We start from the raw sequence: 14,286 nt of genomic DNA, 5'->3' as shown, positions 1-14,286 counted from the left end.
TCTCAGAGGCAAAGCATCCCACAGCTGCTGTTCCACTCCTGGAAACTCTGAAAATGACAGCTTCTAATTAGTATTACCAGAACAAATGACAACCAGAGAAATTCAAACTTCCTATCAAATTATTATAGATTAAATCATTGCTGAGAAAACAGCATCATTTCTCCTTAAATAATGTATCAAAGTACACAAATGGTTAACTTAAAAACAAGTTAGCCGGTATCAAAATTGGAAATTTTACCCATTATCTGAATACACAAATTTCTCAAGAGTAAATCTTAAATTCTAGTCCTTCGTTTAAGTTTACTGTGTATCTCAGAGGGACTTAAGAAAGCATTTCATTATAAATTTTTCTGTTAACATTCTATAACCTAAAGGAATACCTTTGGAAAAGGCAATCCCTAAAAACCACAGTTAAGTGTTAACAAACATAGTTAAATTCTCTTTCAATTTTATTTTATTTAAAAATATGATAGAAACAATAAGATCTTTCTTTTAAATGAATGCCTGTGGTCAAAATTCTACTGACATTACAGAATTTATAATTCTGGCAGCTTTAACAGGGTCACCTTGCCTAGCCTACTCTACAGCAAATACAAAACAGTCTTCCAAAGTTCTCATTACAGATACATCAGCACACGAAAATTATTTGGAAAATTATTGGAAGTCTTATGAGTAGTGGCTGAGGGAACTGGGACTGTTTAACCTGGAGAAGAGGAAGCTCAGGGGAGACCTTATCATTATCTGAAACTACCTGAAAGGAGGTTGTGGTGAGCTGAGGGTCAGCCTCTTCTTGCAGTTAACTAATGATAGGACAAGAGGAAACGGCTGCAAGTTGCACCAGGGGAGGTTCAGGTTACAAATTAGGAGAAATTTCTTCTCAGGAAGAGCGACTGGTCATTGGAATCGGTTGCCCAGGGCGGTGGTAGAGTCACCATCCCTCAGGATGTTTAAGGAAAGGTTGGATGTGGTACAGAGGGACATGCTTTAGTAATATAGGTGGTAAGAGGATGCTTGGACTAGATCTTGAAAGTCTTTTCCAACCTTAATGATTCTATGATTGATTCTATGATTTAAAAATTTCAATTCTTCATTAGAATAACTGTCAATAGTGGGGGAAAACCCCCAAAAACATAATTATCGTTTACCCACAGCACATAAGGAGAAATTTGAAGACTTACAGAAACATAAAAGACTGTACATAAGATCTAGATATGAAAAGATGTTCCATTCCAAAGAACTTCCATGCATTTAGACAGATTTCAATTCCAGCAACAGCCTGTAGTCTTAAAATTCCTATTTCTAAGTTACATTAAACTAAGATGGCTTAAAAGATATGTTAGAATAATCTCATTATTTAAATATATAAAATTGAAATTAGCTCAAGAATTCTTCAAACTTTAGAAACAATGCAGTATTTGCTTACTAAACAAGAATTAAATGCCACTTCATTAACAGCAGAGACCAAGGCAGGAAATTAATTCTTTTACGAGAAAAGTTGTAGAAAGTGTTTAGAATTAAGAACAAAAATATATCCCTCTGTTCCAAAAAGGGAAAGATCCAGTACTGTATGTTATCATTCAGATATGGCTTTTCTGGTGAAGTAGAAAAGTAACAATCAATTTTTGACAGTTTTTTTAGAAAAAAAAAAGGGCTTACTAGAAGCATTAAATGCTCCAGGTCTCTCCTCAGGGAAATAGGTGGATCATTGCCCATCTGAATACTCATGTGGATCATGCGAGCATCTTCATCAGCACGATTTCTCAGCTGTTTCACCTAGACAGTTTATGAAGTGAAGAAAAATACTGGTCTATATTTAGCTAAGAATCAAAAAAGAACAGAAACCATGGAATTGTCTAAACAGCCTCTTAAAAACTAAGAAAGCAAATGAACTTCCATATATATGACAAGAATACTCAATTATTATTGTTTTTAATTCCCTGCCCTGCAACAGATTGCATTCAAAGACCTATTCAATCACTTCCTTGCTGCCAAGGCCCTCAGTTCATAGCAAAAGCCCTGAAATTCTACCACTGGGGTGGCTCCCAACTGACTTCATCAGATCCTCTGGTTTGGCCCCTAAGGGTAGAACCTTTTCCTCTATTCCATTCAAAATATATATGGGTTAGCTTCAAACAAAGAAAGTTATCCACATGGAGTGAAAAGCAACAGAAAACACTGTAAATCAATGTTTTCTGTATATGGACCTCTGGATTGTACCCTGCTTCACCACTTAAGGCTAACAGCTGTTAAGTCAAAAAATACCACTGTAGGGTTGAATCACAGTTGCCTGCTAACAAAGTCTTCCCTGTAAAACAACCAGTACTGGCCTCTATCAAACTGGAATACAAGTCAACAGTCAGATTTTTGCTTACAGTGTGTATTACAAAATCCTACTTGCAGTGAAAAATACTTCTTCATCTTTAGGCATTAGCAACAGTCAACTGCAGATCTGAACCACAGCAGGGGGGAAAAAGAAATGGAAGTGAAATACTCTTCCCAGAAATAAAGCCCCCAATTCCATAACCCAATTCCATTCTCACCCAATTCCATAAAGTGAGAGATGTACCAACAAACCAACTAACAGCCTTAGGATTTTTAAGGACTTATACGATACAAGGTCAAATCTGTTCTAAATTTAATATGGCAGCAACCTCAGCCTGGGTCAGTCTCCAGTTCTTCCACATTAATTAAAAAACCCACCTTACAACTCTTTCGTAAAATCTGGGATCGTTACAGGGAGACATTTCCTCTTTCATAAAGCAACACCATCCGGTGAAGAACCGCTTCACAAAAAAGTTCCAACACGTTTGCACTTGAATGTTTAAGGAACGTCCATAAAATACAGTTCTCATATTCCTCATATACTTAAAAGATTCCTAAGGGTTACTCTATCTGTATGATAGAAAACACCATTGCATGCAGCCTTAAAAGGATGCCCAAAGCCTGTTAACACTATGGGAAGTGTTGTATTCAGGCAGTCATTGCAGCAGAAATATAGCTGTAAAGTTATCAACATGAACTTGTTTGAACTGAACTACACGGATATTCTGCGTGTTACAAAGAGCTTGAGAGAACAACGTGCCACACCAAGAGGTTATAAATAAGGGAGGATTAAACCTAAAAGCTGTCTACATGTTCATATATGCCCTCAAAGATTCCTAAGGCATGGTTCGTCTGCCAATGTTGTTCTCATTCTGTGAAGCAACAATGAACAAAATGCATTTTTAAATCCTTTTTGCACATTGAAAAAAGGAACTATTTGGCAACTCCAACTACAGCTCAACACAATGAAAGTCAGAAAATAAAGTCCTTATCAATTAAATAAAACTGTTTTCATTGAATTTTAGTTTCCCATGTCTGATACAAGGTCTTGCACAAATGAAACTCTTGTAATTGCTTAAAAAAAAAAAAGACCCTTTTCAGTATTTCAGCTGCTCATTTTTCCCAACAATTGATACTACTGAAAATGATCATTGCTACAAGAACAAATTTAAAATGAGACACAAAACCTGTAAAGTAATTTAGGTTACACTAATGTCTGCATCAGAAAAAAAGGAAAAAAAAAAACCAAAAATCAGTATCCACAAACATTGCCGTCAATTTCAACATTCATTTAAATTTTAATCATGTAAAACAAAATAAAACCACTGCTACCATAAAACCTTGCTTTGCACATCTTACCACACCAAAATGTTTTAAAAATCACCTTATACTTCCACAAAGTCAACAAGCTTCCTGAACTGCAGCACTTCAAGCTGAGGGTCCTGTCTGAATCTTTATGCTACCTGTACTAAGGCTACAAATATAGAAGAGATGCCCACATTTCACAAAAACTCACACAGGCAGCTTACTTTCATTGGCATAAGTGCAAGGAAGTCTGTGACAAGGTTATGGATTTTGCGGATGTAAAATTCCTCCTGGTAGAAATTTTCAGACCCCACGACGGATTCAGTCAGGAAGAGGAAGACGTTATCAGCAACTGCTAGCTCTGCCATTGCTTCATCTGCCTCAGTGAATTCTGCAAGAGCTGGGCAAGAAAAATCACAAAAGGGGAAAAAAAAATCAATTACCTTTTACCAAAAGAAACATTTCAGAATACCTGGCTGACGTGCAAGTCAACAGGCCCCTATCAACTATGGGGTTTTTTAGCGTACAGGAAAACACTAAACTGGAAGAGATAAGTTAACATCAGGTCATCATCTCAGTTTTCTTTTTTAAGAAGTGCTGAAGTGCATAATCCATTTACCCAATCAAATCTAAGGCTGCGAACCAAGAATCACAAACCAACCTTAATTAAACATTGCAATTAATGTTTACATTTTCTTTAATAGATATGCTGAAGCAGACTCAATTTTGACCTAGCAGGGAGCCTGGAAAGCTTGTGAAGTACAGAGAGAGGAAAAAAACCACACACCTTCAAATAGATTTGTCCTCTCAAGATACTGAGGTTTAACACTTACAGATGTAAAATGTCACAGACATGAATCTATTATTAATTTAAGCACTGAAACGATACTAAAGCTGCTAAAATGCAATCTTTCATGTTTTTCAGTACATTAAAACCTCTTTCACTTCAATGAAACACTATACAATATTGTTCTCTAATAACTATTTCTAAAACTGTGTACATTCCAGAACAATTCAACTCTCAACCACTAATTTCACATATTGAGAAAGCTTTAAAGGAATGTAAAAGGTAAATTTATCATAAAGGTAAATACAAGCACTTCAAAAACATAACAGATACTTTGACTTGCACTAAAGTGTAGCTGCTGCACATTAGTATTCAGAGCTTGCAAGTGGTGTAATTTACCTGTCACATCAGATAATTGGGATATTCCTCGTAATGCCAATGCCCAGGCTAATCTAACAGTAGCTTGCAGGCCTGGCAATTTCCAAGGATGAGACTCCTGCAGACGAGTGTGTATTGTGGCTATGTACTGTCTTTCTGCTAGCAGAGGGAGCCGCTGTATCAAATCTTGAAGAAAAACAAAAACAAACACCAAGACCCAGTAAATTAATGTGAAAACAAGCAGGCAAAACCCTACCAGTTCTCTACAATCTTTCCATCTGCACAACATAACATCTCTGGAAAAAGCCAGCACTACCTTCACGATCCTCTGTGCTTTGTTCCAGAAAGCTGACATCAAAGCAGTAAAGGAGAGCCATAAGAAGAGACAAGTTCACACTGTCCAATGAGCCATCAGCTTCCACTGATACTTTCTCCAGGTAACTTATGAGGATTATAGTGTCATCTTTACTCAGTGGTGACTGGCAGGTCCAAACAAACAGACTTTCAGCCAAGGACTGTCGGCATTCTTTAATGAGGTCAGAAACCTTTAAAAGAAAAAATAAACAAGAAACGGTGAATATAAATATTTTGACAACATGTTCAGTTTGTCCTTTTCAATCAATCAGTATGAGTAGGTTAATTACTCTGAAGACAGCATCTACAGAAAATGTTGGGCTTTATGAATTGCTAAAAAAACAAAAGGTGCACTTCTGCTTGTTAAGTGCATTCATACTCCCATGTACTCTGTCAGGTGAAGCACATTACCCTGGAATATGACTACATGCAAACCAGCACCTCTGTCAAGGTCAGAAGATATGAATCTACACAGAACCTTTGTAGCTGTAAATGCATCACACAAAAGTCACATTCTGCTGTCTCTAATACACAGCTGCACCGGTAATTATATCCAGATAAGGTCATAATGTTCCACCCACCCCTAAAGAGATGCCCTCAATTGACTAAACAAATACCTAACTTCTAAAACACTGAAAAATATGAAAGACATTTAAAAGTAAACTTTTTGCCCAGCAGACAAAATATCTATATCAACTTCAGAATGTAAACATTAAAAAAAAAATGCATCCCCTGTTGCATATGGAACAAATACCATACCCAACATAAAGCATGTTCTTCTTTTTTTTTATTTTGCAAAATATTAGAAGCTATGATACAACTAAGTACAATGGCTCTTGAAAACAAAGTTTGTCTTTTTTTTTCTAATAATTGCACCAAAAATTACCTGTTTTCAAACAAGGACAAACACTTGTTTCATTTAACTGCTTGAAGTCTTACAAAAAACAGTAGAAGTTAAAAAAAAACCCCACATAAAAAAAAAAACCACTAATGGCCTTTCATAATGGTCTTTGTAAAATTGTATTTAACTAAATTATGAGCTTCTAATAAAGTTTTTGCCCTGTATCCATTGTATCTGGTCACATAAAAAAATAAAGAGCTAGAAGCTTTCTACCACCAGTACAATCCCATACATGGTGATACCAAGAAAAAGTTTTCAACCTTTAATCCATCAAGAGATTTGCACAGACTCTAACAGAATAATAGTTCTGATGATTAGAGGGAAATATGGTAGTCCACCAAAAAGGAAGAAAACACTTCTAACATTACGTGTTAAATTAACTTTAAGATAAATTAAGGTAATTTAAAGTCAATCAGAAGGATATTCTTTGTGTAGTTTCTAGATTAATAGCCAAAGTGTATAACAAGTTCTTTATCTGCTGGAAAACAAACTGACTGGTTGTAACATAGAATAATCTTTAGCCAGATCACCCATCAGAAAGTTGTTCAGAAATTAAAACAATCATGTTCAAATCTTCCTACTAGAAATACACTCTGCAGTTAGTCACAGTCTCAATTAAATTCAAGGATTACAAAAATGAGAACTCATTTTCAAGTAATTCTCACTTCACTATTAGAAACGCTTCTGTTCATATTAACACATTTGGATTATTAAAAAAGAACATTATTTGCCTGACTACATTTGGTTTCAATCTGTTTAATAATTTGTTAATTTTAATTCCCTATTTTTACGCCAACAGCGCTGATAATGATTGTGTTGAGAGCTGATGATTTAATATACAGTCTTTAGAATACAAATGGGGGGGGAAGTACACACAATTCAAGTATTAGGCTTATTTTCTTACTGTCCTTGATTACACTTCTTCACTAAAAATAGGTATACCCTAGCATACCAAGGAGCAACAGAGGAACAAAGATGAGGAAATACTCTGGATCCCACATTGCTACAGGACAAGCTGTGGAGTAGTTACTATGATCCCTCAGACAGTAAGACAGCTTGCAAAGGTAGAAAACAGAAACTATAAAGTAAAATAATAATGGCAATAATAATAATAAAAATCACTGTATCTCTCAGCAGTCTAATGTATTCTACACTGTGCAGTAATTCAGAAGAACATTCACACCCAGGGAGTACCTACCTCTTTGCGATGTTTCTCACTGCCCAATCCTCGCTCTCGCTGAAGTTTATCAAATTCATTGTTCAAATCAATCTGAGACACAAGAGTGAGGATTTTCTGAGTCAAACCATGCTCCATTAGGTCATCTGTAAAGCGTGTTGTCATGGAGATTAACTCTTGGCTATAACGGAAAGAATATAAATTTCACAATTAATGGTACAATTCCCAGTCACAGAGGAAATCTGAAACAATGAATCCCATCACATGTATTTGCTGACAGAAAATGTACAGCTGCTGTATTATAAACAGAAAGTAACTAAATGTGCATCACTAGTCGGTAAGCAATGCCCTCTCAAAACATCAGGCTGAATGGATACAAAGTTTTCAGGCAACTACATTCAAGAACAAGGATTATGAGAACACAACATGGATCAGCGAGTTATACTTTCTATTGAAAGGAAAAGGTACTATACACAAGATGCACATAACTCACAAGGTTACAGCCTCCTCCTTACTACTAAAAGCACTGTTCAATTATGTACACCCTACTGAAGCAGTAAAGTTAGTTTAAAAGTCAACATTTATTGTATGTTTCACAATTAACACTTACACTAGGAACACGTTTTAATCTTTTTCTAGTAAAGCAATCGCTGTGCTTTGGAAGTAAACAGAGAGAGGTGGGCGATGGTCTCTTCAGCCAGGTGACAGGCGATAGGACAAGGGGAAATGGCAAGAAGCTGCACCAGGGCAGGTTTAGATTAGTGGTTAGGAAAAAAATTTTCACTGAAAGAGCTGTCAGGGCCTGGAACAGGCTGCCCAGGGAGGAGGTTGAGTCACCGACCCTAGATGTGTTTAAGAAAAGGGTAGATGAGGTACTCAGGGATGTTTAGCACAGGACAGGAATGGTTGGACTTGATGATCTTAAAGGTCTTTTCCAAGCTTGTGATTCTGTGTGTGAAACAGTGCACGCTGTTCTCTTTTTAAACTCAAAGAATGTTAGTATGGGAAGTTCACCAGTAGATAATGCATCCACTTTAAGCAGAGGCAAGGGAAGAGTTCTCTGTTTTGCAGGACATGGGAAGTCAGAACACACCAAGGGCAGAAACTCAGTCTCTGAAGTACTGAGTAATTATCTCCAGTTAGAGCAACACTGACTGGGAGGATGTTTGAAGCAAAACACTGCCAAAAGGTGAAGTAACATGAAAAAACTGGAAGTAAAATGCCTATCTTTATAATCCAATAAAAATGTGTAAGAAATAGAGAATATTATGCTTTAAAAACAAACATGAAAGCATCTGCATCAAGCCACGAGAAACAAATAAATTTGAGAATATTCATGATGCCTTGAGGCAAATTAGTCTTAAAAACACTCAAAGCAAAAAGCTTTGATGAGCTAATCGCCCTAATACAGACCTGAGCTCTAGTGTCCATGTCTTGCCTTGACGTGACTGGATGAGGGTTCGTAGCGAATTGGCAATGCACCTTTTTCCGTCCCAGTACAACAGAACAGCGACCAGGCCTCTGGTAAGGCCAGGAAAATGAGGCTGCTGGTGTTCTCCTAGTGAATGAAAACGAACAGAGTAGCCACAGAGTGCTGAACATACACACTTGGATAACACCTTTGCATTTCTAACTGAAATACAGGTGTAACCTTCACAGCAACCATCACTGTTGACTATCATTTTTATTTCCTTCAGGCACTTCAAAGAAATCACAGATATCTTGGGTGCTACTATTACAATTGATAGTCCACTATTAAAACATCCAAAACATTTAAAAGAAATAGAAGTGCAAGTCCATAAATATCCTACCCCAAGCTGTATTTGCAACTGATATTTACTAATCTTAATAATTCAAGCTGATTATCAGCAAAATACATTTTATGTCTGAATTTACATTGAAAATTCAAGTTCAAAATAGAAAATGAGGTTGACTTGAAGGTGGCTTTCCAAAGGTAACAAATTTGCATGTTATTAGTGAATTTTTAAAAAGCTAACAATGAACAGTAGCAAGTAATCTAACAAACATACTTTAATAACTCTGAAATCAATTCTCTACCTACAAAGCATGTGTCACTTTCCAGAATACTCCTCTTACTAATCAGTTATTAGATTATGATCCAGAGTCACATATCAATGCATAACTAACATATAATTTGAAAAGCGAGTATCTGTTACACCCCTTTATGGAAAAACTCTCAATCAATTAAACTATTTTTAATTCAGTGACAGAGAAGGCAAAACATAAAAACCCCTCAGATTATTCCCCCTTTTGCAACAGTTGCATAAAATATGAACATTAGTGTTCAGGACACTGTTATTGTACTGTACTACAATGACAGAAGATTTCTTTTTAAGAACATTCTGTGTTAGGAAGCTAAGGCCTTGACTGAATCATACATTCATGTTAAGCATACACTTAAATGAGAGGGCCCTACTTAAGTTCTCTATCTCCAGTTCTTAAACATTTTTCCTTCTCACCAGCTAGAAGGAGCTCAACAGCTGCCAGCTCGCTAATATCAAAGAGGTCACTGAGGATAAAGGCTTCTCTGATGAGTTGTTCTGGCAAAAGCCTAGTTCCCTGCTGACCCAGGATAGCAACCCCTTCTGTACTTGCTTTCTGAATTTTCTCATGCTGCTGAACATTCTTTGGCTGCAAGAGAAATGAGTATCAGAAGTTATTCATAATGGCAAGATCACAGGCTGAATAAAGCTTTACATGTTAATCCTTCCTCACATACACAGTTTGGACAGGTTAGGTTGTCATCATAAAAACTAAGGCAGCGTTTTTAAACACAGATATAGTGAAGTTATCCTTCTAAAAAGGGTTCACATTTGAACAACAATGGTCTCTTTGTGGGAATGTACCAAAAATAGTCTCACACAATCAGTGCTGTCATTTAGTTTACTCAGAATGGAAAGCAAAAGTAAATTTTGATGCAACACTCAACAGGAATTGGTACCAGCTCAATGAAAGGCATCTGGGTTGTTTGTATTCTACTTGCATTCTTGGAGCAGAACAAGATTGTTAACACGTAATGTAAAAGTGTAGAATGAAAATAATGGTCAGGGTCTAAAAGGTATGTAAATGCAGCTATGCAAGCGAGAAAATCATCAACTCTCCAACTCATTGCACAGAAGAGTATGAGTCAAATACCGGATTTCTGAAGAGAGAAATGAAATCAGACTTGTGCTTCTTTAAAACTTGGTCGAGGCGATGAATAGCTTCAGGTTGCCTCTTCCAAATGGCATTCATTACAGTCTGCCATATATCCTTATATGGACCCCACAAACTGGCAGCTGAAAGAAATAAAACAACAAAAAATGTATTTGAAGGTGAGAAAGAAACAAAGAGAACAAAGTATTTATACACTATTTTCAGTAAGTAGACTTTTTTTAATTTACTGTTAGTCTCAGTTTGACAGTCTAGAATACTATGCCTATCAACCAAAGCATAATTTTCCCCTCTTAAGACACACACAAAAAATTACAATAGTCTGATATAAAACCTAATTGTATTTACAGAGCTAGAGGAGCAGAAAAGATAATGTATACAGCTAAATTCTGAGGCTGAATGGCATCTTATAAAGATTTGATACAATCTTGCATCCTTATATGCCTAAGAAATTCCACCCACTGGGCTAAGATTAAAGAATAACTGAGAACTGTACATTAGACACTGAATCTGAATGTAACTCAGCAGGCTTCCTGCTTTCCGCTTTTGACAGAGAACTCCCAAAACAAAGAAATACCAAATCTATGAGGGACTGAAAATGACAGCAGTGCTACCATGATCTGTTGCATCAACGCATCACTGTGCAAAATAAAATATATTAGAAACCAAAATCATAAACCTGAAGGCAGTATTAATAAGAAACAAATATCAAAAACCTAAAAACAGTTTTTCACATTTACTCATCTAATTTTAATTAAAAAAAACCCACAAGTATTTCTGATCCCTTACACACATTCGCTGTTAACATTCTGCATAACAGCTGCCTAAAGAAATTAATTTCCTTTACTAGAAATAGATCAATATAAATAACTACCTCACTATGTTTAGAAGAGAGGAGAGTATTTCTGGAAGCTAGCAAACATAAATGTATTTAAAATAAGCCATTACTTATCTCTACTCTAGAAATAGTCTCTCCTCCTCAACACAGGGAGGGTGGGTGGGTTTCTCTGCATACTTCAAATCTGAACTCAGCAGTACTACATCTGAAATGATCTCTTCCTCACTATAAGTTGTATCATCAGACCCCAACATCTATAGTCTGAAGATTGCAGTACAAGTCTCCTTATTTGCACTGGATTTCATGACAGCAGTATGCCAAGCTAGTCTTCTGACTTCTAACAGAATCATTGTCTAAAATCAAGGCCTTAATGGAAAATTATTCCTACCACCTATTAACCCATTAAAAAAAACAAGAAACAAAAATTCCCCACACTCAAATTTTAAGACCCACATTAAACAGAAGTATCAAAACATTTACCTTGTTAGGTATCATTCATTATCTCTGAAATTTTCAGGCTACACACCACAAGTCACTGCTGAACATACCAGGTAAATGTTTCCAACCGTATTCAGTCTGCCTGCAATCTACCACACAACTGCCTGGTCACAGGTAGTGGCTTGTGTTTCTGAACATCTACTGAGATGCTCCCTGACCCAAAGATATTACAAGCTAGCCATGGTTTCTGCATGCTACAATAAAAAGAGGAGGTTGCTGCCCTCCTTCATTCAGAGTCAGTTCTTCCCAACTGTACACCTCATTAATTACGTCCCGGCAACTCTGATGGACTGCACTGCAAGGTGTGCTAGTCAAACGATCCAATTTCAAGAGGGGAACACAAAAAAAGCAACAAGGTTTTTCCAACCTTGTTTTTAAAACTCAGATTATTTTATTAACAGCAGCCCTGGTAACCATTAAAGCAACTGAAAGAGCAACACTTGAAGCATAGAAAGAAAGAACAAGTAAGTGAAAAGCAGAAATCCCTGAAACTGACTTCGTTCTGGAGAAATAGTAAAAAGGAACTGTGCTTTGAATGTTAGCCTGTATAAAAAAAACTGACTTAACACCCTCTCAGCCTTCTTTTTAATGTGCAAGTTAATATCATGGTATAAAATAAAATACAGAAGCAACATTTTGTCTTCATGTAGCTTGTTCTACCCAGCTCTACCTCTCCAGGTAACGCTGACCACAGAACTCCAGTTCTCAAGTTAACAAGTCACATTTCAGATACTGTGAATGCTAAAAACAAACACCCATCCTCCACCCTCAAAAAGGTCTTTGCTTTATTACTGCTTTTCTGTAAGGGGGCAGGGTTGTAATTGATTCATTTAGATAAAAATATCTTCTCTGTAAAATTTACTCCTTGCTTGACATGGGAATGGAGCTTTGAATTTTATTAACTGGTCTCTATGACACACACAACCTCAGTTACAGACCTTTTGGCCCTACACATATTTCAATCATGACCACTTTTCACAGGATCTCCATTCTCCCTAAATTAACATAATGAAGTTCAGCAACAGCACATCCAATATCCTGGACCTGGGACAGAATAATTCCATGCAGTACAGGCTGGGCACCAAGCAGCTAGAAAGCAACTTGACAGAAAAACACCCAAGTGTCCTGATAAAATGGAAACCTGAATACTAGTCAGTACCACAGCCTCAACCAAAGACCACATACACACACACACCAGGCTGTATTGATAGAGTTGCAGCTAGCAGATGTAGGGACAATTATTTCGGCATACCTCAGTCCTTCAACTCCAGGACTGTGTTCAGTTTTGTACTGCTGAAAGCAAGCCACTAAAACAGGGAAGTGGGGCTGGAAGGGGTGGAGGGTGGGCAGAGAACTTTTGAATGAGGAGGATGAATGAGGAGCTGAAAGAATTAACCCAGTTCAGTTGTGAGAAGGCTGAAGCAGGATGGGAACTCTGTTGTTTTCAACTACTGAATGACACTTTCCACAAAAAACAGCTGCAGAGGTAACCCAGGGAAGATGAGCAGCAACTGACACAAGCTGCAATACAAAACTTTCCAATTAACCATCGGCGGGAAAAATTACGGTGAGGATGGTCACACACTGGAGCAGAGTCCCATCCCTGCAAATGCTCAAAACTAGCTTCAGTAAGGCCTGGATCCACCTGATCAAGCTTTAAAGTGAAAGACAGGAGTGCACCAGACGACCTCCTAAGTTACTTTCCAATTATCCAGTTCCCTTTTATACTTGTTTTATTCCCCAGTAATACTAAGCGACTGCTGCCACAGTAACCCAAAACTCTTCCTTGTGACAGGATCCAAACAGGCAATAGGTGATCTTGCCGCTCCTAACCCTCAGGAACACTCAGCAGGAGCAAAACCAGCTCAGTATTTCCAGACTCCTCGCGTAGCACAGAGCAAAGCTCAAGGCGTATTTCTCTTCTGCCTTTTACTGCACGCAGCACCAAGCGCAACGCATATGCGATGCTTAATCACACACGCACCGAGCTACCGCAGTCAGCCAGGCACGGCGGCGGCTCTGACCGCGGAGCTCCATCACCTCCCCGGGCACCTCTGCGTGGCCCGAGCAGCCCGGGTGCCGCCGCACGGTAACCGCCCGCTCGGGCCGCGCCACCTCCTCACGCCCGGCCTTGCTAGGGCCGCCGTCCCCGGCTCCGCGGGCTCTGAGGAGGAGCGAGCGGCAGGCACCCCACAACCATCGGACGGGTGGGTGAGCGGCAGGTAAAAATCATCGAGCGGCACCGCCGCGGGGCGGGGCGGGGGGGAGACAAATCGCGACACCGCGCCCAGGCGCCTCTTACCCGAATTTACCGCCAACGGCGCCGCCATCTTGAGGAGAGGGATGCGCGATCCGGGCGCCACCGCCCGAGGAAGGCCCGCCAGCACTCCGGGCTGCCCTCCGTGGCGCCTCCCGAGAAGCGGCGCGGCGTCCCGCCGGCTCCTCCCACCGCGGAGGACGAGGACGGAGCCCCACAGCTACCTCCCGTTGCGGCGTCGGAATAGCTTGGCTGCCGAATGCTTACGGCCGAATTGTTTCCACGCAAGGCCAGC

At 38.6% G+C, this 14,286-nt stretch overlaps 1 protein-coding gene across 2 annotated transcripts in view; it reads right to left on the bottom strand.

Moving 5' to 3' along the window:
• NUP205 (nucleoporin 205) overlaps window positions 1–14,064 on the bottom strand; it is a gene marked incomplete at its 5' end in the record, with an annotated part of 48,983 nt that extends 34,919 nt beyond the window's left edge. Inside the window, 9 exons of one of the 2 annotated variants that reach the window (XM_084265992.1) lie at window positions 1,657–1,773; window positions 3,852–4,027; window positions 4,814–4,967; window positions 5,089–5,337; window positions 7,246–7,405; window positions 8,638–8,782; window positions 9,705–9,876; window positions 10,381–10,523; window positions 14,037–14,064. In XM_084265992.1, the coding sequence (XP_084122118.1) occupies window positions 1,657–1,773; window positions 3,852–4,027; window positions 4,814–4,967; window positions 5,089–5,337; window positions 7,246–7,405; window positions 8,638–8,782; window positions 9,705–9,876; window positions 10,381–10,523; window positions 14,037–14,064 (1,344 nt within the window). Of the gene's footprint in view, window positions 1–1,656; window positions 1,774–3,851; window positions 4,028–4,813; window positions 4,979–5,088; window positions 5,338–7,245; window positions 7,406–8,637; window positions 8,783–9,704; window positions 9,877–10,380; window positions 10,524–14,036 lie in introns of both variants that reach the window. The other variant, XM_084265991.1, reaches the window with a different exon arrangement.
• Window positions 14,065–14,286: the final 222 nt, after the last annotated feature.

The sequence above is a fragment of the Gallinula chloropus genome, assembly GCF_964237585.1.
Source record: "Gallinula chloropus genome assembly, chromosome: 1".
NCBI classification, from domain to species: Eukaryota; Metazoa; Chordata; class Aves; order Gruiformes; family Rallidae; genus Gallinula; species Gallinula chloropus.
The sequence above is the reverse complement of the archived record's forward strand: the minus strand, read 5'-3'. Positions and strand labels throughout refer to the sequence as shown.